This window comes from Carcharhinus amblyrhynchos, chromosome 11 (assembly GCF_965287045.1).
Source record: "Carcharhinus amblyrhynchos chromosome 11, sCarAmb.v2.hapA, whole genome shotgun sequence".
NCBI lineage: Eukaryota > Metazoa > Chordata > Chondrichthyes > Carcharhiniformes > Carcharhinidae > Carcharhinus > Carcharhinus amblyrhynchos.
In genome coordinates, this window is record NC_137334.1 from 11,671,820 (window position 1) to 11,695,387 (window position 23,568).

At 44.4% G+C, this 23,568-nt stretch overlaps 1 protein-coding gene across 4 annotated transcripts in view; it reads left to right on the forward strand.

Moving 5' to 3' along the window:
* vwc2l (von Willebrand factor C domain containing 2 like) overlaps positions 1–23,568 on the forward strand; it is a 34,561-nt gene that overhangs the window by 2,995 nt on the left and 7,998 nt on the right. The window contains exon 4 of one of the 4 annotated variants that reach the window (XM_080198178.1): positions 14,907–14,995. The exons of 2 other annotated variants lie outside the window; for them this stretch is intronic. In XM_080198178.1, coding sequence (XP_080054304.1) covers positions 14,907–14,956 — 50 coding nt within the window. In that variant the 3' untranslated portion in view covers positions 14,957–14,995. The remainder of the gene's footprint in view (positions 1–14,906; positions 14,996–23,568) is intronic. One more of the 4 variants, XM_080198180.1, reaches the window with a different exon arrangement.

Sequence of the window (23,568 nt, forward strand, 5' to 3'; positions counted from 1 at the left end):
GATATAGGGCCTGGGTGGGACTGTGGTCGGTGCAGACTCATGCCCTGAATGGTCTCATTCTGAACCGCAGGGATTCTATGAAGGTTCTGCTTGGCTTCCGGCTTTTAGAGAGTATTTCAATTGTTGGATACTGTCTATTCATGAAGGCTTCGCCTTCTCAACCTTTCCCCATCCCCCACACCCCCCCCCCCCCACCCCCCGAAAGCTTTTGGTAAAACCCCACATAAGAGGTTAGTTGCACAATTAAAGCACATGGATTGGGGGTAATATACTGGCATGGATTGAGAATTGAATAGCAGACAGAAAACAGAGTAAGAATAAATGGGTCTTTTTCAAAGTGGCAGGCAGTGACTAGTGGGGTCCCGCAGGGATCAATGCTTGGGCCTTGATGTATATTCACAATATACATCAATGACTTAGATGATGGAACCAAATGTAATATTTCCAAGTTTGCTGATGACACAAAACTAGGTAGGAATGTGAACGGTGAAAAGGAAATTTGGAGGCTTCAAGGTGATTTAGACAAGTTCAATAAGTGGGCAAATACTTGACTGATGCAGTATAATGTTGGTGAATGTGAAGTTATTCACTTCAGAAGGAGGAACAGAATGGCAGAATATTATTTAAATGATAGACAACAAAATGTTAATGTACAAAGAGACCTGGGTGTCTTAGTTTGCCAGTCACTGAAAGCAGGTACTGCAAGCAATTAGGAAGACAAATGGTATGTTGGCTTTAATTGCAAAAGGACTTGAGTACGGGAGCAAGGATGTCTTACTGTAGCTGTACAGGCCCTTGGTGAGACCACACCTGCAGTGTTGTGTGCAGTTTTAGTCTCCTTATCTGAGAAAGAATATATTTGCCGTAGAGAGAATGCAACAAATGTCCACCGGACTGACTTTTGGGATGAGGAGAAATTGTTGTAAGAGGAAAGATTTGGTCGATTGGGCCTGTATTCAGTGGAATTTAGAAGGATGAGAGGGAATCTAATTAAAACATATAAAATTCCGAGAGACTGGACAGATTGGATGTAGGGGTGTTGTTTCCTTTGGCTGGGGGGGTGGAAAACAAGAGGTTAAAGTCTCATGATACAGAGTAGAACATTTAGGGCAGAGGTGAGGAGAAACTTCTTCACACAGAGTGGTGAACCTGTGGAATTCTCTATCACAGAACGCAGTAGAGGCCAAGTCATTGAAAATATTCAAGAAGGAAATAGATTTCTAGACTGTAAAGGTGTTACGGGATATATGGACAGTATGGATGTGTGGGGTGCTGAGATGGAGGATCATCAATGATTATATTAAATAGTTGAGCAGGCTTGAAGGGCCGAATGGCCCACTCCGGCTCCAATTTTCTAAGTTTCCATGAGTAAAGCTCTAGATACAGTGCTGTCAAAACCACCCACCTCTTACTTAAGTGGGAAGCCCTTTTCTTAAAGCTGTACACCCGTGTTCTTGAGTTCCCACACAAGGGGAACCATCCTCTTGGTATCTACACTGTCAAGCTCCCTCTGAATCTTGTTTGCTTCAACAATATCACCTCCGGTCTTCAGAAATCTAATGGGAAATAGTCCAACCTGCTCAACCTTTCCACGGGAGATAATGCCAAGAAACAACCTGGTGAGCCCTCTCTGAACTACCTCCAGTGCAAGGAAATTGTGATGACGTTGCACCCACCTTACACAGCTTGCCAGCTATTCAACCCTGATAGTCACATCAGTCAAACATAGTAAAAAATCCACTGGCACTCTTCCTGTTCTCTTGCAGGAGAAGGCGATGCATAACCAGAGGCAGGAGCTAACCAGAGGGAGACAGGCATTCCCAACTATCCAATCCCAACGCAGGCAATAGAGTTGGCTATTATTGGGAGGTCCTTTACCGGGATTGTGACCCAGGGCAGGGCTAAAATAATCAAAGATGGCAGTATCTTCATCATTGATCCTCCTTCTACCCCCACCCCATCCCACAATCTCTTCTGATCTACAAATCTAGATGGTGGAAGCATGCACCTCTTACTTTTCCATCCATACCCTTGTGCCTTTCTCCTTCCAAATAGTCAAGAAGTGCGACCTGGCGGAGCAGCAAGCAGGCAGATAGGATGATGGCACACCATCAATCAATTTCACAGCATGGCAACAGGGGCAGATACTGACACTAATTTAAGGATAGCACCGAGCTGAATCTGTACATAGTGAGCAGCCTGTACGAGTGCACTGTCACAGAGCTGAGGGCTAAGATAAGGCAGAATCCAGCTCCATGGAGGACAATGTCACACAAGTTACACCGCAGAGAACTCAAATGAGGACTCTGTGGGCAGAAGAAGGTTAATGCATGTGCACCACAAAATGCTCGGTGCATTGGAAAATGTGCCAGGAAGCCTGCCAGTGTCAAAGAATGTGGAAAAGACTGCGGCCAATTTAGTGTAGGGCATTGCAGAGCATTTGGAACTCATCTTTTCACCATGTATGTAGTGGCCAACTCTACGTGCACGCTTATGGACCCAATTATGATGCAGAATCTAAGGGCCAATGTTGCAGCTTCCATTTTAGCACCAGCAGTGTCCACCCAATGTTTAAGTGCGGCAGTGGAAGCTGGGATCGCCATCATTCTACCGCCATGTCGATGGATTACATTGTGTAAAGGGGACCTGTAGTCTCTCACAGCAGTGTAGCAATCAGTGTTCCAGCAGATTACCAAGATTACTGAGACACCACGGCAAGGAGCTGACAATGGCTCCATGGAGCAGGATCTGCTGTCCTCTCTAAAGATGGCGGCATGTGCCCTCTCACCCCTGCCACTCCACCAGTTCTCTTGTGAGTGACTGTCAGGCAGCTAGTCCAGTCTGAGCCTACACTGAGATGGTGCTGTGTGCAGCAGGGCCTTCTAGAAACAGAGCTGCTCGAGGCTATCCTCCAAGGCCATCTGAAATGTCTTCCACTGAAAGACAGCATCCTTCCAGAGCCATGTTACAGAGTTCCTCTTCCCCTTCATGCCCCTGTTTCACAGCTGGTCACTGTATAGTCTCAACAAGGGCTATCCCCTCAGAATAAGAAAACAGCATGAGTGGGGCAGTGACTTTGCCAAGTCCTACTGGGCTCCTGCAGCATGGTCTAGGCATCAGAAATGTTGTTGAAGCAAACCAGTAATCTACTCTATCACCTTTCTTCTAGCAGCATGGATTTCATTCCATGTGGTCAGCTGATTATCCGGGATGTGCAGCAGCCACCCCTTAGTTTGGAGCTGCAGTATCACAGAACTGTTAAAGCATGGTAGGAGGCCATTTGGCCTATCGTGTCCGTGCCATCTGTTCAAATGAGCATCACGACTTGGTGTCATACCCCCTGAACATTGCTATCAAATCTCCTCTTAGCCACCTTCTTTCCAAGGTGAACAGTGCGAACCTTTCCACTTTATCCTCATAACTGAAGTTTCTCATCCATTGATCCAATCTTGTAAACCTTCTCTGCACTCTCTCCAATACATTCGCACGCTTACTATGGTGTGGCATCCAGAACTGTACACAATATTGCAGCCAAGGTCTAACAAGTATTTTGCACAAATTCAGCCTGACCTCCTTGCCCTTGTATTTTATGCACTTATTAATAAAGCTAAGAGTACTATCTGCTTTATTAACTGCAATCTCCACCTGTCTTTTCACCTTCATTAATCAATGCACATAGACACACAGCTTCCTCTGCTCCAGCACCTCTTTTAGAATTTTACACCTTATTTTGTGTAGTCTGTCCATGTCCTTCCTACTAAAATGCACCTCACACTTCTCGGAATTGAACTTCATTTGCCACCTATCTGCCCACTCCACCAACTTGTGTATGTCCTTTTGAAGTTCTACACGGTCCCCTTCACAGTTTACAATGCTTCCAAGTTTTATATCACCCGCAAACTTTGTAATTGTCCTGTGCACGCCGATCTAGATATTTTATACATGTCAGGAAAAGCAAGGGTCCCAATACCTATCCGTGGGGAACACCATTACAAATCTTCCTCCAGCCTGAAAAATATGAATCGACCATTACTCTCTGCTTCCAATTGTTCAGCCAATTTTGTATCCATTTTGCTACTGTCCCTTTTATTCCATGAGCTATAACTTTTCTCACAAGTCTGTAATGAATGCCTTTTGAAAGCCCAAGTACACCACATTATTGACCCTCTCTGTTACCTCCTCAAAAACTCCAGCAAGTTAGTTAAACATGGTACAAGAATAGATGATGCTTGACACCTTTTATCTCCTAATAGATGCTGGCAGACATACTGAGCTTTTCCAGCATCCTCTGTTCTTGTTTCAGATTCCAGCATCCACAGTATTATGCCTCATTTAGTTGAACATGATTTCCCCTTTAGAAATCCATGCTGATTTTTCGTAGTCAACTCACATTTTTCCATGTGACTACTAATTCTATCTGGAATAATTGTTTCCAGAAACAATGATAACCACTGATGTTAGACTAATATAGTTAGTTAGGGTCTGTATTTCATTGAGTTTTGACAAATGAGGTCATCCCTCATTGAAACTTACTAAATTCTTACAGAGTGTGATGGAGTGGATGTAGATAAAACGTTTCCCCGACTGGGGAGTCTAAACCCAAAGGACATAGGGTGGAAATTTATAGCCTCGCTCATCCCAAAACCGTAAAATCCCAGCCGAGGTCAGCAGATCTTTCCATGGTCTGCCCCTGGCCCACTCCAATTCCCATGGCAGGCGGGAGAGTAAAATTCTGGCCATAATCTCAGGATGGAAGCAGGCCATTGAGATTAAAAAATTTTCTTCACTCAGAGGATGGTGAATCTTTGGCATTCTCTACCCTAGGAGGCTATGGAAGCTCAGTCACTGATTATGTTCAAGACAGAAATTTCTGGAGACCAATCACAACAAGAGATTTGGAGGTAATGCAGGAAAATGGGCTTGAGGCAGATAATCAGCCATGACGGAATGGCAGAACAGGCTTGACAGGCCGAATGGCCTACTCCTGTTCCTATCTTTGAGTAGAGAGCTTTAGTGACCTCCATTACACAACTGCAGACAGTGAACTTCGCAGTGTTGTAAATTCTTGCAGTTCTAACCTGAAAGACACCAAAGGCTCATCTCCACAATTACCTTCGCAGCCAGTGACAATATGCTCCTTGCCCTGCTGTGAGGTTGTAGTTGTGACTGTAGAATGTGGCAGATACCAGGAAACTCATCTGTACTAAAACACAGATCTCTCAGGCAATGTTGCTTGTTGAGCTTTAGGTAGCAAATTACTCCCAGAACGTCCTGGACAGATAAAGCCTCCTGCTGAAGAACCCTTCCTCTCTGCCCTCTGTCAGCAATCTGCCTTGCTCTGCTCATCCTCCAAGTCATGTTGCATTGCAAGGACAGTGCCTGCTAATACACAGGTCTGTCAGCAACTGCTCTGTGTAGGAGCCTTGAAGTCAGCAAAAACGCATTTATCACCTGCCACGTCACTTCTGGAGACTCTTGCAACTTTGAACAGTCATACAAACGCATATAGGGTTGAGAAGAAATCAACCTATAAGTAATTGATGATCCCTTTAAAGCAGTGCTTGTGGAATATGTCTTCAGCTGTACAAGGTGAAGGAAGGCCATTGAGTTCTAAAATAGCAACTTCAGCGTTAAATGATGCTGTCACATTGTATGCCCAACATGGCTCTTCATGCATGTGTGCCAACACTCACGACAATATGGCATCCTCCATGAATCTCCCCCCAAAATGAGCTGTGTGCTGCGCATGTCAATTTAAGATCTAAGGGCACTGGTGCAGCAAAACAAAACAATCCTAATTTCATGCTTCTGGTTGCTTAAGAGGCAGTCCATAAGGAACAATATCTGTGCACAGAAGCTGCTGTTTTAAACCATTGCCACATTGACGTAAACAAGCCTAGAGTCAATCTCCTTGAGTGTTTTACACCGTCAATCATAGTTCGCCCACTGCTTTACAATCTCAGCAGGGAAAAAAAATTAACCAACCTCAAGATTTCTGCCAGAATGTTCATAATCACATTTAACAATACAGAGACTGCACCGATGGGTACTGAATAAAACATGTATTGAAATTGGTTAATGAGGCAAAGTATGCAGTTCTTTGACCCATCGTTGTTAAACAAGACCATTCAGGGGTGATTTTAGGCAGCACTGTTTGATACCGAGTCATGAAAACCTACAGCTCTCTTCCCTAAAGAGCAGTCAAGGCTTGGAGCCAGTTGAAAATTTCAAGAGAATTTTAAGCCAGTAGATTTTTCTTGGGTTAGAGTGTTAAGAGATATGGAAGTAGGGCAGGTTGACAATGTTTTAAGACATAGATGAGCCTTGATGTAGTTGATTAGCAGAACCAGGGGCTAAATGGCCTATTCTTATTCCTAAGATGTGAGCAAACTGGCCCATTAACCTAACCAGGGTCTTTCAAACATAATGCATTCTGCACCCCCTCCCAACTCCACCCCCATTTCAAACTACTTTTTAATTCCTTTAACAAATACAGGCCTGATACTTATTTGGAAGAAAGGTAGTGAGGTATTATGCAAACTGCTACAAGCAGTTTACTTACTTGCACATCTCCAGCAGTAAAACAGTGGACCTTTATAAACAATCCTTAATGTACAGAGAGTGCACTCCCCTATTTATAGACTGCAGTTCTTCAACCTCAATTAATATATCAAGTTTGTTGATTGATTTATCTCACCATACTACATTTGACACTGTTCTGGCCTGAACACCTTTTCTATATACTGTTTGTTTACTTGTGTGTCAATTTAATTGTAAACTTTGGGAATGATGATAGCTTTGCTGCTGCATTGTCCACCTTTCCAATATCTTTGGTCTCTAAACCCTTCTTTTTCATCTCTAAACCTCTCTGATTTTCTACCTCCCTCCCTCTCTTTATGATTCTATTAAAAACCTAACTACTCTAATGCCTGTAGAAAACCAAAAACTTTCATATGAAAAATTAATTTCTGCAAAGGATCATATAAGAGTTCATATTTTAATACTTTTACTGTAACAAATCAACTAAAATGAGCATGACTAAACATTACTATTAGGCAAGCAATACACTAAACGGCAGAAAATGTATTCCCCTGTAACTTCGTAACATAACTAAAGACCCCATGCCACTTTTCTCCATCCGGGCACATTTTAAGGCAGATACATAGCTTTGTATTTAAAATTTCAAGTGCCTCCCAGCAATTCAACAGGCTCTATTTCCCTGCCTCAGCTGGGCAAATCTTCTAGTATCCTTTTAAATACAAATTGGTTCATGCATTCCTTCTGAGTTTGAAGTTCATTTATTAGTGTCACAAGTAAGCTTACATTCACACTGCACTGAAGTTACTGTGGAAAATCCCCACATTGCCACACTCTTTAGGCATACTGAAGGAGAATTTAGCATGGCCAGTGCACATAACCAGTATGTCTTTTGGATTGTGGGAGGAAACCGGAGCATCCAGAGTCATGGGAAGAATGTGCAAACTCCGCACAGACAGTAACCCAAGCTGGGAATCAAACTTGTGTCTCTGGTACTGTGAGGCAGCAGTGCTAACAAGTATACCATTTTGGATACTGTTGGGGGAAATGGGGTATTAGGGGATACCAGCAGCAGCAGCCAAAGCAGTGGTACCATGGCTGGCTCTGTTGTTAAGCAGGGAGGGACAAAGAGGACTAGAGCAATAGTTATAGGGGTCTCTATAGTTAGGGGTGCAGATAGGTGCTTTTGTGGATGTGAAAGAGACTCCAGAATGGTATGTTGCCACCCTAGTGCCAGGGTCCTGGATATCTCTGAACGGAGAGAAAGCATTCTGAAGGCAGAGGGTGAACAGCCAGAGGTTGTGGTACATATTGGTACAAACGACACAGGCAGGAGGAGTGATGAGGTCCTGCAGCAGCAGTTTAGGGAGTTAGGTAGAAAGTTAAAAAGCAGGACTTCTAGGGTTGTAATCTCAGGATTACTCCCTCTGCCATGTGCCAGTGAGGCTAGGAGTAGGCAGATAGTGGAGCTCAACACGTGGCTAAACAGCTTGTATGGGGAAGGAGGATTTCAGCTATCTGGACCATTGGGGTCTCTTCCAGGGCAGATGGGACCTGTACAAGAACTGGAGGGGCACAAATATTCTGGCCTGGAGGTTTACTAGTGTCACACGGGAGGATTTAAACTAGTTTGGCAGGGGGGTGGAACGCAAAGCAAAGGTGAATTAGCTGTAGGGGAACGAGAGAATAAGGCCAGTAAGACTCAGAGAAACAGCAGGCAGGGTGAGATTGCAAATCAGAGAAGGTCTGGTGGATTTGTTTCAATGCGAGAAGTATGACAGGTAAGGTAGATGAACTTAGAGCTTGGATTAGTACTAGAAACTATGACATAGTTGCCATTACAGGTTTAAAAGGAGGCCTGGTGTAGACAGCGGGCAGTGTCTGAGCGGGCAGCGGAGTGAGTGGGAAGCAGAGTGAGTTAATAGGGCTTAATATCAAAAAGGGCTTGGAGGAAAAAGGCCAGGTGAGTTTGTTTGAAAAAAAAGGAAAAAAAAATTTTTTCAAAACTACTACAGCAAGAAACAAGGAAATAAATTTTTTCCCCATAAAAAATTACAGTGAATAATGGAGGGGCATGTGATGTGTGGTTTCTGTATGATGTGGGAACTGGCGGACCCCAGGGTCCTTCCCAGTGACCATGTCTGCAGTAAGTGCAGGTTGCTGGAGGAGCTCCAGCTCAAGGTGGATGAGCTGGCCTCTGAGCTACAGACACTGAGGCTCATCAGGGGGAGAGAGGGTGCCCCTAGACTGGCTAAATCTAAGGGTCAGGGACAAAAGGGGGCTGCTGGGAGGAGGAAGGGGGGGTGAGGAGTGGAGGCCTCAGCCTCTTAATCTGCATAACAGGTTTGAGGTTCTTGCTTCCAGTCTGGAAGAGGACGAGGCAGGTGAGGTTGGTGAGCAAACTGCACACAGTACAGTGATGCAGCAGGACATAGGCAAAGAGAAGGGGAAAAGGAACGTAGTAGTGATTGGAGATAGTGGGGTGAAGAGTATTGACACTGTCCTTTGTCACAATGACAAAGTGCACAGAAGGGTGTGTTGTCTGCCTGGTGCTCGGGTACGGGATGTCGCAGCTGGGCTGCAGAGGAACCTGGAGTAGGAGGGTGAGAATCCGGTCGTTGTGGTACATGTGGGTGCCGGCGACGTAGGCAAAGTGCGGACTGAGGATCTGGGGAGGGAGTATGAGAAGCTGGGAATGGAATTAAAAAGTAGAACCGACAAGGTGGTCGTCTCTGGGCTACTGCCTGAAACGAGTGCAGACGGGCGTAGGGTTGACAGGATAAAGGAAGTGAATGGGTGGCTCAGGGATTGGTGTGGGAGGAATGGGTTCGAATTTATGGGGCATTGGCACCAGTATTGGGGTAGGTGGGACTTGTTCGGGCAGGATGGAGTTGGTCTGAATCGTGCTGGGACCAGAGTGTTGGCGAATCGAGTAAAGAGGACTGTAGACAGGGCTTTAAACTAATTAGGGGGGGGGAGGGTGCGAGGGTAGGTGACGCTACGAGGTCTAAAGTTAAGGATAGGGTACAGGTAAGGGAAGAGGCCAAGGATGTCTCAATTGGTGGCGTTACGGCAAATAGGGTCCAGGTGAAGGCTGGGATGAAAGCGCTTTATCTGAATGCACGAAGCATTCGGAATAAAGTGGATGAGCTGGTGGCGCAGATCGACACAAATGGATACGATCTGGTGGCCATTACAGAGACGTGGCTGCAAGGTGACAGGGATTGGGAGATGAATGTACAGGGCTATCAAGTGTTTAGGAAGGATAGGCAGGAGGAAAGAGGGGGTGGCATAGCTCTGCTGATTAAGGACAGCATCAAGGTGGTAGCAAGGGATGATATCGGAGCCAAAGAGCAGAACGTGGAATCGTTGTGGGTGGAGATTAGGAACAGCAAAGGGAGGAAGACGCTGGTGGGTGTCGTCTATAGGCCCCCGAATAATGATCTGGAGGTGGGGCGGGCTGTTAACGCGCAAATAAGTGCGGCGTGCAGGAATGGGACGGCAGTAGTTATGGGAGATTTCAATCTGCATATTGATTGGTCGATCCATGTTGGACGAGGTGGGCTCGAGGAGGAGTTCTTGGAATGCTGCCGGGATAATTTCCTTGAACAGTGTGTGTTGGAGCCGACGAGGGAGCGAGCTATCTTGGATCTGGTGCTATGTAATGAGGCGGGTAGAATTAGGGACCTTGCGGTGAAGGATCCTCTTGGAGAGAGTGATCATTGTATGGTGGAGTTTCTGGTGCAGATGGAGGAGGAGAAAGTGGGTTCCCGGACACGCGTCCTTTGTTTGAATAGAGGGGAGTATGGTAGGATGAGAGAAGAATTGGCGAATGTGGACTGGGGGAGTGCGTTGGAAGGTAGGTCTGCTGAGGAGCAGTGGAGGATCTTTAAGGAGATCTTTCTTGGTGCTCAGCAGAAATTTATTCCGATGGTTAAAAAGGACAGTAGGAAGAGAGGTAATAAGCCGTGGATAACGAAGGAGGTGAAGGAAAGTGTTAAATTAAAAGCGGAGGAATTTAGAGTAGCTAAGAGCAGTGGGCGAGAAGAGGATTGGGAAAGGTTTAAATGTCAACAAAGGTTGACAAAGAAGTTGATAAAGGAGGGTAGGAGAAGCTATGAGACTGGGCTAGCACTTAATATAAAAAAGGATAGCAAGAGTTTTTATAAATATATAAAAAGGAAGAGGCTGGCTAGGGTGAACGTTGGTCCTTTAGAGGATGAGAAAGGGGAGCTAGTGGTAGGGGATGGGGATATGGCTAAGGTCTTGAATAACTTTTTTGTTTCTGTCTTCACGGAGGAGGACGTGAATAATTTGCCGGGTGTTAGCGATGGAAAGGTGGTAGGACTGGAGGTCTTAATGACATTACTGTTACTAGAGAGGTGGTGCTCGACAGACTGGAGGGGCTGATTGTGGACAAGTCCCCAGGACCGGATGGAATGCATCCGAGGGTTCTGAAAGAAATGGCGGAGGTGATAGTGGATGCCTTGGTGGTTATTTTCCAGACGTCGCTGGATTCCGGGGAAGTGCTGGAAGATTGGAAAACGGCTAATGTTACGCCGTTGTTTAAGAAGGGTGCCAGGCAAAAGGCGGGGAATTATAGGCCGGTTAGTTTAACGTCTGTGGTAGGTAAAATGTTAGAATCCGTCATTAAGGAGGAAATTGTGAGGCATCTTGAAGGGAATTGCTTGATAGGGCGGACGCAACACGGTTTCATTAAAGGGAAGTCGTGTCTGACAAATTTACTGGAGTTCTATGAGGATGTGTCTCGGGCAGTGGATAGAGGAGAGCCGGTGGATGTGGTCTTTCTGGATTTTCAGAAGGCGTTTGACAAGGTACCTCACAAGAGGTTATTGCAGAAGGTCAGGGGACATGGAGTTGGGGGTAGGGTTAGCGTGGATAGAGGATTGGTTGTCAAATAGGAGGCAGAGAGTGGGGGTCAATGGGTGCTATTCGGATTGGCGGTTGGTGACTAGTGGGGTGCCCCAGGGGTCGGTGCTGGGGCCTCAGCTATTTACCATTTATATAGATGATCTGGAGGAGGGAACCGAGTGTAGGGTGTCGAAATTTGCTGATGACACCAAGATTGGGGGAAAGGCAAATTGTGCGGAGGGTGTGGAGAGTCTGCAGAAGGATCTAGATAGGCTGGGCGAATGGGCCAGGAAATGGCAAATGGAATTTAATGTTGGCAAGTGTGAGGTGGTCCACTTTGGTAGGAAGAATGGTAGGAAGGACTATTACTTACGGGGCGAAAAACTGCAGCAGGCGACGGTGCAGAGGGACCTCGGGGTCCTTGTGCATGAGTCGCAAAAACCCAGCTTGCAGGTGCAGCAGATGATCAGGAAGGCGAATGGGATGCTGGCCTTCATAGCGAGGGGGATTGAATATAAAAGTAGGGAGGTCTTGCTGCAGCTGTATAGGGCATTGGTGAGGCCGCAGCTGGAGTACTGTGTGCAGTTTTGGGCGCCGCACCTGCGCAAGGACATTTTGGCCCTGGAGGGAGTGCAGAGGAGGTTTACTAGGCTGATACCGGAGTTGAGGGGGTTGAGCTATGAGGAGAGGCTGAATAAACTGGGCTTGTACTCGTTAGAGTTTAGAAGAATGAGGGGAGATCTCATTGAGACGTATAAGATGATGAATGGGATGGATAGGATAGAGGTGGAAAGACTCTTCCCGCTCAAAAAAGACAGTAGGACTAGGGGGCACAGCCTCAAGATAAAGGGGAGGCGGTTTAGAACGGAGTTGAGGAGGAACTTCTTCACTCAAAGGGTGGTGAATCTCTGGAATTCTCTGCCCGTTGAAGTGGTGGAGGCTGCCTCGCTAAATATTTTTAAGAAGCGGGTTGATGGGTTCTTGATAAGAGAGGGGATTAAGGGTTATGGGGAGAGGGCAGGAAAGTGGAACTGAGCCACAACAGATCAGCCATGATCTTATTGAATGGCGGGGCAGGCTCGAAGGGCTAGATGGCCTACTCCTGCTCCTATTTCTTATGTTCTTATGTTCTTATTACAGAGACTTGGTTAAGGGAAGGACAAGATTGGTAGTTAACATTCCAGGATATAGATGTTTCAGGCATAGTAGAGGGGGATGTAAAAGGGGTGGGGGAGTTGCACTACTGCTTAAGGAGAATATCACAGCTGTACTCTGGGAGGACACCTCAGAGGGTTCATACAGCTAGGCAATATGGGTAGAACTCAGGAATAGGAAAGGTGTGGTTACGGTGTTGGGGGTTTACTACAGGCCATCCAGCTGCCAGCGGGAGATTGAGGAACAGATATGTAGGCAGATTTTGGCAAGGTGTAAAAGTAACAGGGTTGTTGTGGTGAGAAATGTTAATTTCCCCTATATTGACTGGGACTCAGTTAGTGCTAGGGATGTGGATGGGGCAGAGTTTGTAAGGAGCATCCAGGAGGGCTTCTGAAACAGTATATCGATAGTCCAACTAGGGAAGGGGCCATACTGGACCTGGTATTGGGGAATGAGCCTGGCCAGGTGATTGATGTTTCAGTAGAGGAGCAGTTTGGGAACAGTGACCACAATTCAGTAAGCTTTAAGGTACTGATAGATAAAGATAAGTGTAGTCCTCAAGCTAAGATGCTAAATTGGGGGAATAATAACAATATTAGGCAGGAGCTGAAGAACGTAGATTGGGGGCAGATGTTTGAGGGCAAATCAACATCTGGCATGTGGGAGACTTCAGTAAGTTGATAGGGATTCAGGACTGGCACATTCCTGGAAGGATGAAGGATAAGTATGGTAAGTTTTGGGTACTTTGGATAACGAGAGATATTGTGAGCCTAGTCAAAGAGAAAAAGGAAGCATTTGTCAAAGCTAGGATGCTGGGAACACACGAAGTAAGTGTGGAATACAAGGAAAGAAGAAAGAAACTTAAGCAAGGAGTAAGAAGAGCTAAAAGGGGTCATGAAAAAGCATTGGCAGGCAGGATTAAGGAAAACCCCAAGGCTTTTTACACATACATAAAGAGCAAGAGGGTAGCCAGGGAAAGGGTTGGCCCACTCGAGGACAAGGGAGGGAATCTATGTGTGGAGCCAGAGGAAATGGGCGAGGTATTAAACTTTGTGTCAGTATCCACCAAAGAGAAGGACTTGGTGGATGATGAGTCTGGGAAAGGATGTGTAGATAGTTTGAGCCAAGTTGAGATCAAAAAGGACTTGAGAAACATTAAGGTAGACAAATCCCCAGGACCTGATGGGACATATCCCTGAATACTGAGAGAGGCAAGAGAGGAAATTGCTGGGGCCTTAAGAGAAATCTTTGTATCTTCATTGGCTACAGGGGAGGTTCCAGAGGACTGGAGAATAGCCAATGTTGTTTGTTTGTTTAAGAAGAGTAACAAGAATAATCCAGGTAATTACAGGCCAGTGAGCTTTACATTAGTGCTAGGGAATTGATTGGAGAGGATCCTTCGAGATGATAGGATTTATTCCCACTTGGAAATAAGTGGACATATTAGTGAGAGGCAACATGGTTTTGTGAAGGGGAGGCCGTGTCTCACAAATTTGACTGAGTTTTTTGAGGAAGTGACGAAGATGATTGATGAGGGTAGGGCAGTGGATGTTGTCTATATGGACTTCAGTAAAGCCGTTGACAAGATCCCTCATGGCAGACTGGTGTAGAAGGTGAAGTTGCATGGGATCAAAGATGAGCTGGCAAGGTGGATACAAAACTGGGTCAGTCAAAGAAGACAGAGGGTAGCAGTGGAAGGGTGCATTTCTGAATGGAGGGCTGTGACAAGTGGTGTTCCTCAGGGATCAGACACTACCTCTTTGACCAAGATTTTGATCACCTTTCCTAAAATCTGCTGCTGTCGGTTGGTGCCTGCCAGATTTTGTCAGATAGTGCCCTTTTGAAACATGTTTTAATACGTTAAAAGTGCTTTATAAATGCAAGTTGTTATAGTCAAAAGAGAAAATGCTGGAAAATCTTAGCAGGTCTGCCAGCATCTGTAAGGAGAGAAAAGCCGTTTTGAGTTCAGGTGACCATTTGTCAAAGCAAGTTGTTGTAGTTTTGTGATGACAATGACAATTATTCTTCAAGACAATATGGCTACACGATAACTGTGTTTGGTACAGTTTACATAATGTTGCTGTGTATTGGGAGGTTTGATTTGATTTCTTGTCACATGTATTAGTATACAGTGAAAAGTATTGTTTCTTGTGCAGTATACAGACAAAGCATACCATACATAGAGAAGGAAACGAGAGAGTGTAGAATGTAGTGTTCCAGTCGTAGCTGGGTTAAAGAGAAAGATTAACTTGATGCAAGATAGGTCCATTCAAAAGTCTGATGGCAACAGGGAAGAGTCGGTTCGTACGTGACCTCAGACTCTTGTATCTTTTTCCCAACAGAAGAAGGTGAAGAGAGAATGTCTGGGGTGCGTGGGGTCCTGCTTTTCTGAGGCAGTCGGAAGTGCAGACAGCGTCAATGGATGAGTTTGGTTTGCTTTGATTTATTATTGTCAAATGTATTAGTATATAGTGAAAAGTATTGTTTTGGATCAAAGATAGTCAAAATATGTGAATAGAGGTATGTGTAAAAGACAGGTGAATCTGCATTCACAAACAGTATATAACAAGTATGGAAAATCAGATTATAAATTCTTCTAACTTCTCAACTTATGTTAGATTTTTATTTCATGTATTATTGAGGACTTGCTATATGATAAAGGACCTTGCCAGTTTTTAATTCTTTCAGGGGATGGGGTCATCACTGGCAAGGCCAGTTCCCATTCCTAATTGCCCTTGAACTGAGTGGCCATTTCAGAGACAGTTAAGAGCCAACCACATTGTGGTGGGTCTGGAGTCACATGTAGGCCAGATCAGGTAAGATCGACAGATTTCCCTCCCTAAAGGATATTGGTGAACTAAATGGGTCTTTAAGGCAATTGTTGACCGTTTCACAGTCACCATTTATTATTGCCAAATTCAAACTCCTCCAGCTGCCTTGGTGGGATTTGAACCCATGTTCCCTCCCCATTGTACTTGCCTCAGTCTTTGGATTACTAGTCAAGTGATGTTACCACTATGCCACCCGCGATCTCTCCTGATCTCCCACTGATTATTTCTCTCGTCAGCAGTTGTGCTTTAGCTCCATTACCATGAACGTTTTACCATAAGTCACCATTCAAGCCCCACTCCCCTACACAGAGGAAGCAGATTTAGCAGAAACTGGTGAATGATTTTAAAAATCCTGGAACTCAGATGAGCTGGAAAATAACTGGAAGGGAATATTGTATTCCTTTTTCCCTTTTGTTGATAACCTATATCATGTATAGTCTTCATCCAGTGAGGATAGAGTTAATTGATCTGGATTGATTTTTTAAAAATGGAACACACTCTGTGTCTAATTGAAGAGGCATGTACGAGTGATTCTAAATTATCTCCAAATCACGAAAACCCATTTCTCTACAAATTGATATAGTCGCTTGTAGATAGCTTTCTGCCTGTTTCCCTTCATATTGCTAGATGACTAGACTAATTAGTGTTGTGGATTCAGCCCCTCCCCCGCCCCACACCCTCACCAATTCACATCTCTTTCCCTCACCAACTCAAAGTATTCCAAATTTTGACCTGCTTGTTCTGCCACATAATCACAAATAAGGACCCTTAAGCCTTCACTGTCTATTTCTAATTAGACTAGAGCCTTCTCCAGCTGCTAGGCCAGTTTAATGTCACCTGTAATTTTTTTTAATAATGCTCCATAACTCGTTCCAAGATCTGACTGACATCAATTGCAGTAGATATTCCATTAGATTTTGCTGTCAAAACAACTTTGAGGGTAATTGCACTCTCAATATTAATGTGTAAATGATACAGCAACTTCAGGTGAGAAGGAGATTCATACTTAGATGTGAATGCCCTTGAAGTTACTGAGTGAGTGGCGGTACTTCACTGTTAGTTTAGTTAAAATGGTATCTCCTGTCTAACATTTACTTAAAGTCATGCAGTCATCATATTTGCTGGTTGGTGCAAGCTAAACTTGCCAACAAGTTAAGTCCTGTACCTTTTTAAACAATGTAATAAATGTTGATTATTGTCATTCAGCCTCTCTGGTCCTAAAAAAAAAACTGCTATAATTGTAGGGACTCAAGCAAACAGTTGAGATTTAAAAATATAAAATTTAACATTTTTAAATACTTACATTACTTTCCTTTGCCTCTTTTCTCTCTCTTTAAACCAGTCTTTCATTTCCCATTTTCCACTTTGTGTGTCTGACTTGACATTGAATTCACCCACACAAATGTGCATTTCCTTCTCAGTCCTTATGCTGTTTATGTTCCCTCCATCTGATTGATTAAGAAGATAATGGACCCTGATCACTCATGCTCCAGATGCCCTGTTTTCTTCACTGCACCACTATCAGCTCACACCTTAAGCAAACATGTTTTGAGGTTGAGGGGACAGCGACAAGTCTTAACAAATTGCAGATGTTATCAGAAGCCAAATTCTGGGCCCAATGTCTCTAAGTATGATGGAATTAAAGAGGATGGAGTTTAACTCTTGCTGCCAAATGTTAAGATATTTCAAGGCCAGGATTTTATGGCCCCAACGTAGCATATTCCACCGCCAGCCCCCCCACACACACAACGGTTGCAGGGGCATTTAGATTGCCGTTTCCTTAGGCTGGACTGTTATATCCCCCCCAGGCAGAAGGGGCCATAACACCCTGTACCAGTGAACACGTGGCAACTTAGTGATGACCTGGTTTGTCTTGGGGATGTCTGACATCCTGCTGAGATGCACATTGGAGGGAGTAACAGGGAGGAGTCAATGTGTAACCAACTCATTGCAGATCATTTTTAGCAACAAAAGTGCAGCTTGGTTGTACCATTCTTTTAGGGAGTCCCACTGAGTGGTCCCCTTGTTTCTACAATGATAGATAGTGTATTGTTCATAGTCTTGATTTCTTTTGTGACACCAAGACTTCAACAACTTAGAGACCCCGTCTGCGATCTCCAAGTGGTATGAATTGTTTTGATTCGTTCCAAGTTCAATTGGTGATATGTGGGGAAGAAAGTTCAGAAAAGGGGGAATCATTTGCATCTATGAATCAATTCCCACAATCTGAACACATCCCAAAACACTTCACTACCAATGAAGCATCTGAAGTGTAGCTACTGCTGTAATATAGATAATGCGTCTGCTCATTCATGCACAATAAGCTCTCTCAAATAAAAATGTGATACTTTTTCTTTAACTGATGTTAATTGAGGGGTAAACATTGACTGAGACAGCAGGGAGAATTCCCTATTTCCTCTTTGAAATTGGTGGACAACAAAAATTGATGGAGTTGCAGATAGTGAAGAGGATTGTCAGAGGATACAGCAAGATGTAGACCAGTTGGAGACTTGGGCTGAGAAATAATCGATGGAGTTTAATCCGGACAAATGTGAGATAATATATTTTGTAAGGTCCAATGCATTGAGGAATTATACAGTAAATGGTAGAACCCTTATGAGTACTGACAGACAGAGAGACCTGGGCATACATATCTACCAGTCACTGTAAGTGGCAATACAAGTGGATAAGGTAGTCAAGAAGGCATACAGCATGCTTCTCTTCATCGGTCAGGGCATTGAATATAAAAATTGTCAAGTCATGCTGCAGCTGTATAGAACCTTAGGCCTTGTTCAGCATATTGTGTCCAATTCTGGTCACCACATCACCAGAAGGATATGGATGCTTTGGAGAGGGTACAGCATGGTTTACCAGGATGTTGCCTGGTCTGGAGGGTATTAGCTATGAAGAGAGTTGGATAAACTCGATTTGTTCTCACTGGAACAACGGAGGTTGAGGGATGACCTGATAGAGGTTTATAAGATTGAGTGGCATGGACAGAGTGGATAGTCAGATGTTCTTTCCAAGGGTAGAAAATTTAAGTACCAGGGGACACAGATTTTAGGTGTGTGGGGAAAAGTTTAAAGGAGATGTGTGAGACAAGTTTTTTACACAGAGGGTTATCAATGTCTGGAACGTGCTGCCTGGGGAGGTGGTGGGAGCAGGTATGATTGCAGTATTTAAGGGGCAACTAGACAAATACATGAGTAGGATGGGAATGGAAGGATACTGAAGGATACGGTTTTAATTTAAGCAGGCATCATGATAGGCCGAAGGGCCCGTTCCTGTGCTGTACTTTTCTTTGTTTTTTGAAATAGAATTATCTTTATGTCCATCAGACTGAACTAAGGAAACCTCAGTTTAACATCTTATCTGAAAGGCAGCACCTGTGACAGTGCAGCACTCCCTCACTACTGCACTGGAGTGTCAGCGTAGATTTCGTGCCCAAGCCTTTCAGAGTGTGATTTGAACACACAAAGTTGTGCTTCAGAGGCTTGTTTCTTTCTATTCATTCACGGGATGTAGGCTTCACTTGCTAAGTCACCATTCATTACCCATCCCTAATTGCCCTTCAGAAGTTGATGGTGAGCTGCCTTCTAAAACTGCCTCAGTGTATGAGAATTTGCAGATGGTCAAGAACATTGTGTAATCATTAGCAAACATCCCCACTTCTGACCTTATGATGGAAGGAAGGTGACTGATGCAGTAGTTGAAAATGATTGGACCTAGGACCTTACCCTGAGGAACTCCTGTAGAGTTGTCTTGGAGCTGAGATGATTGACTTCCAATCACCACAACCATCTTCCTTTGTACCAACTCTCCAATCAGCGGAGAGTTTCCCTCTGATTCCTATTGACTCCAGCTTTGATAAGGCTTCTTGATACCACACTCAGTTGAATGCTGCCTTGATGTCAAGGGTAGGCACCCTCACCTCACCTCTGTTGTTCAGCTTTTTTGTTCATGCTTGAACTAAGGCTGCAATGAGGTCAGGAGCTGAGTGACCCTGGCGAAACCCAAACTGGGCATCAGTGAGCAGGTGCTGTGTGATAGCACTGTTGATGACCCTATCCATCATTTTACTGATGATGAAGAGTAGACTGATGGGGCAGTAACTAGCCCACTTGGACTTATTCTGTCTCTTGTGTACAGATTATACCTGGGCAATTTTCCATATTGCCAGATAAATGTCAGATGTTTCCTGGAGTTTTAGCTGTTCCAGACGAAGCAGTCGAGATATTTCATATTCCTCAAATATTGGTTCATCCTTACACTGTGAGATGTTCAAACTTAGTCCCCTTATTGAAGTCCATGTGTAACTAATATTGATCACAATATTGAATAGTGTCCAGGATTTAAGTGTGCGTAGTCAGATGTTAAGTTGCAGGCTGAGTTTGTGGCCCTACTCATAAAGTGTGATCTCACAATTCATTAATACCCAGTATCCCTATGCTTGTCCTGAGTGTGACAACTACCTTCTTGAAGAATTGTGATATGAATACACCCACAGGGCTGTTAGGGAGGTAGTTCCAACACTTTGACCCAGCAACAGTGAAAGAATGGCGATACGGTTCCAAGTCAGGATAGTGAGTGGTTTGCAGGGGAACTTGCAGGTGATGGTGTTTCCCCTGTATCAATGCTAAGCCAGCATTCATTGTCCATCCCTAATTGTCCTTGAGAAGGCGGTAATGAGCTGTTTTCTTGAACTGTGCTGTAGGTACACCCACAGTGGTGTTTAGCGTGAACTCCAGGATTTTGACCAGGATATGAGTTTGGAAAGTGCTGTTTAAGGAGCCTTGCTGAGTTTCTGCAGTGCATTTTGTGTGGGTACTACAGACTGCTATCACTGTGTGTCAGTAATGGATGGAGTGAATGTTTAAGGTGGTTGGATGAGATGTCAACCAAGCAGGCTACTTTGTCCTGGATGATGTTGAGCTTCTTGAGTGTTGTTGGGGCTGCGCTACTGGATGCTAAATTCCCATATTTGATACAGCCAATGTATTGTCAGGAGGGAGAAGTAAAGGAGGAAGTCCTGTTGTGAGGAATAGAAAAACGCAGCATTAACAAATGATCTGAATCATTATCCATTATGCAGTTAGCTTCTAATTGACATTTTTTGGAGGTGGTCAGTAATTTTATGGCCTTCAGAATCTGTATCACTGAATTGAAACTCCAAGTGAATAATTCAAATGTTTGCATTGACGCATTGCTGGCAAAGTGTTGGCAGCAAGGTGTATTACTGCACAACTCATTCAATGCTCTATCCAGAGCTGCATAACTCAAAGAATAAAGGCTGTTTCCCACCAGCGATAGCAGAATCCTGGCTACCTTGGGAAAGATGTCTTCACTTGCCTTAGTATTTAGATTATCCGTCTTCCATAGCCACTGAAGAATGATGAACCTCCCCATCACTAGTGGGACCATTTAATATTTACAACAGTCATGTGTTTACAGAGTGTAAGTGATAGCATTAGAAAGAGCACGTGGCACATTTGAACAGGAAGGACTGGATACATGACAGCAATTACAAAAAACTAATCTAATCACCAGCTTCAGGTGACATTGTAAAACGAGAGCAGCTTAGAAATATGGTGCCTGCTGAACTTTGAGATTAGATTACTGCCTTGCAATCTCTTTTAGTGACTCTTATTTCTTGTAATATACAGTGTTTGAATTTGCTGTGGATGTTTCCGTCTATCGTGTACAAGGAGTGACTATGTTCCACCTGCACTTACACAGGAAGCTTCGCAGTTGTGACTTTATTCAGGGCTGATCGGAAAGAATTACGCAGAATGTACAGTGACTCAGCCCAGCTGCTCACTGCCAGTGTTTTAGCTCCACACAAGCCTCTACCTCACCTAATTCACTTTACCCTAACAGCATATCACTCCTTTGATTCCTTTCTCCCATGTGAGGATCCAGCTTCTCCTGAAAAATGTCAAAGATTATTACAACAGCTAGTCCCAGTGGAAGCAAGTTCCACATTCAGTTCACTCTCCAGGTATGTATGAACAAGGGGCAGGAGGAGGCCATTCAGCTCCTTGAGCCTGCGCTGCCATCTAATAAGATCATGGCCAGATAGTAACCTCAAATCTGCATTCTGCCTGCACCCCCTTACTTACCAAGAATCTATCCACCTCTGCCTTAAAAATATTCAGAGTCTGCTTCCACTGCCTTTTCAAGAACAGAGTTCCAAAGGCTCGCAATTCTCTGAGAGAAAAAATTTCACCCCATCTAATTTTCAAATGGACAACCCCTTATTTTTAAACAGTGACCCCTAGTTCTGGATTCTCCTACAAGAGGGAGTATCTTCTCCACATCATCCAACCTGACAAGACCCCTCAGAATCTTATGTTTCAATCAAGTTGCGTTTTACTCTTCTAAACGCCAGCAGATACAAGTCTAGCCTGTCCAACCTTTCCTCATAAAACAATCCACCAGTATTACCTTCTGTGATCTGCTTCCAATGTATTTATATCCTTCCTGAAATAAGGTGACCAATGCTGTATTGAGATATGGTCTCACTGGTGCTCTGTATAACTGAAACATAATGTCCCTACTTTTGTAATCAATTGCCCTCACAACAAATGATGGCTGGAATTCTCTGGCCATTCACACCTTGCCACTGCTCCTGGTGAGAAGCTGGCATGCAGCTAAATCCCATTCACTGCAGTGGGACTGGAGAATTCCAGCTGCGAGCGAGGTCAGAGAATCCAGCCCAATAACATTCTGTTAGCTTTACCAACCACTTGCTGTATCTGCATACTTGCCTTTTGTAACTCATGCACAAGGACATCCTGTGCTCTGCAATCTCTCACCATTTTGATGAAATACTTTTATTCTTCCTGCCAAATTGGCCAAATTTATATTTTCCACATTATAGTCCATTTGCCAGATCTTTGTGCACTCACTTAAACTAACTATATCACTTTACAACCTACTTGCACTCACTTCACAATTATCTCTCTGACCTTTGTGTCATCAGCAAATTTGGTAATCATCCCTCCATCCAACTCATTTGTATAAATTCTAAACAGTTTTAAAGGTTTCTTCTGCATTTCTTATTGCATTTATTAGTGATGATCTTGTGTTTGGAGCTCTTTATTTCCGGAAACCCCAAAACACATTTCCTTTTGTAGTGCAATTCTAAAGCCAAGTGACTTATAACAGTCCCCTTATTTCTGCAGTTGGCTCACTGAATTAATGTGCTCTGAACATTAGATCGATGGGCGGCATGGTGGCACAGTGGTTAGCACTGCTGCCTCTCAGCGCCAGGGACCCGGGTTCAATTCCTGCTTTGGGTCACTGTGTGGAGTTTGCACATTCTCCCCGTGTCTGCGTGGGTTTCCTCTGGGTGCTCCAGTTTCCTCCCACACTCCAAAGACATGCGGGTTGGGTGGGTTGGCTGTGCTAAATTGCCCCTGAGTGTCAGGGGTACTAGCGAGGGTAAATGCATGGGGTTATGGGAATAGGGCTGGGGTGCGATTGTGGTCGGTGCAGACTCGATGGGCCAAATGGCCTCCTTCTGCACTATAGGATTCTATGATTTGATGAGTAGGAAATGAAATGTAACACTTAATCAGACCATGGATATAAACATATTGGGCAGGATTTTGCAGCCTCGCTCACCCCGAAACTGAAAAATCCTGCCCGAGGTCAACGGACCTTTCCATCTTCTGCCCCTCGTCCCTTCCAATTCCCGCTGTGAGTGGGACAACAAAATTCTGGCTACTGAGTAGATCTGAGTGGAGGAAACTGCAGTCAAAGATTTTACCTGATTACAGAACAGACCCAGATCCTCCTCCTCAAATTCTCAGTGAATTTCACCTATTTTATATTTGAAGGCCTTTCGTTTTTAAAGACCATTATTTTTATTGGGTGATGGCAATATGGATATGACACAGGCTGAGAGACGGAGAGAAGTAGGCAGTGATTGTTTATCAGAATGGGAGAGCCATGTGGCGGGGGCCACCAGGGTTCAGAATCAGAACCAGCGTTCTGTTTGGTATTTAAGATACTTGGCATAAAAAATGTCAAGGGAGAGATGAGGAGGTTTTTTTTTACCCACAAAGAGCTGTTATGATCTGGGACACAGCCTGGAAGAATGGTAGACATCTTCGGCCAGCCCAGCTATTCCGAAACCGAGCCTCCGTTGATAAATGACATCCCGATCTTC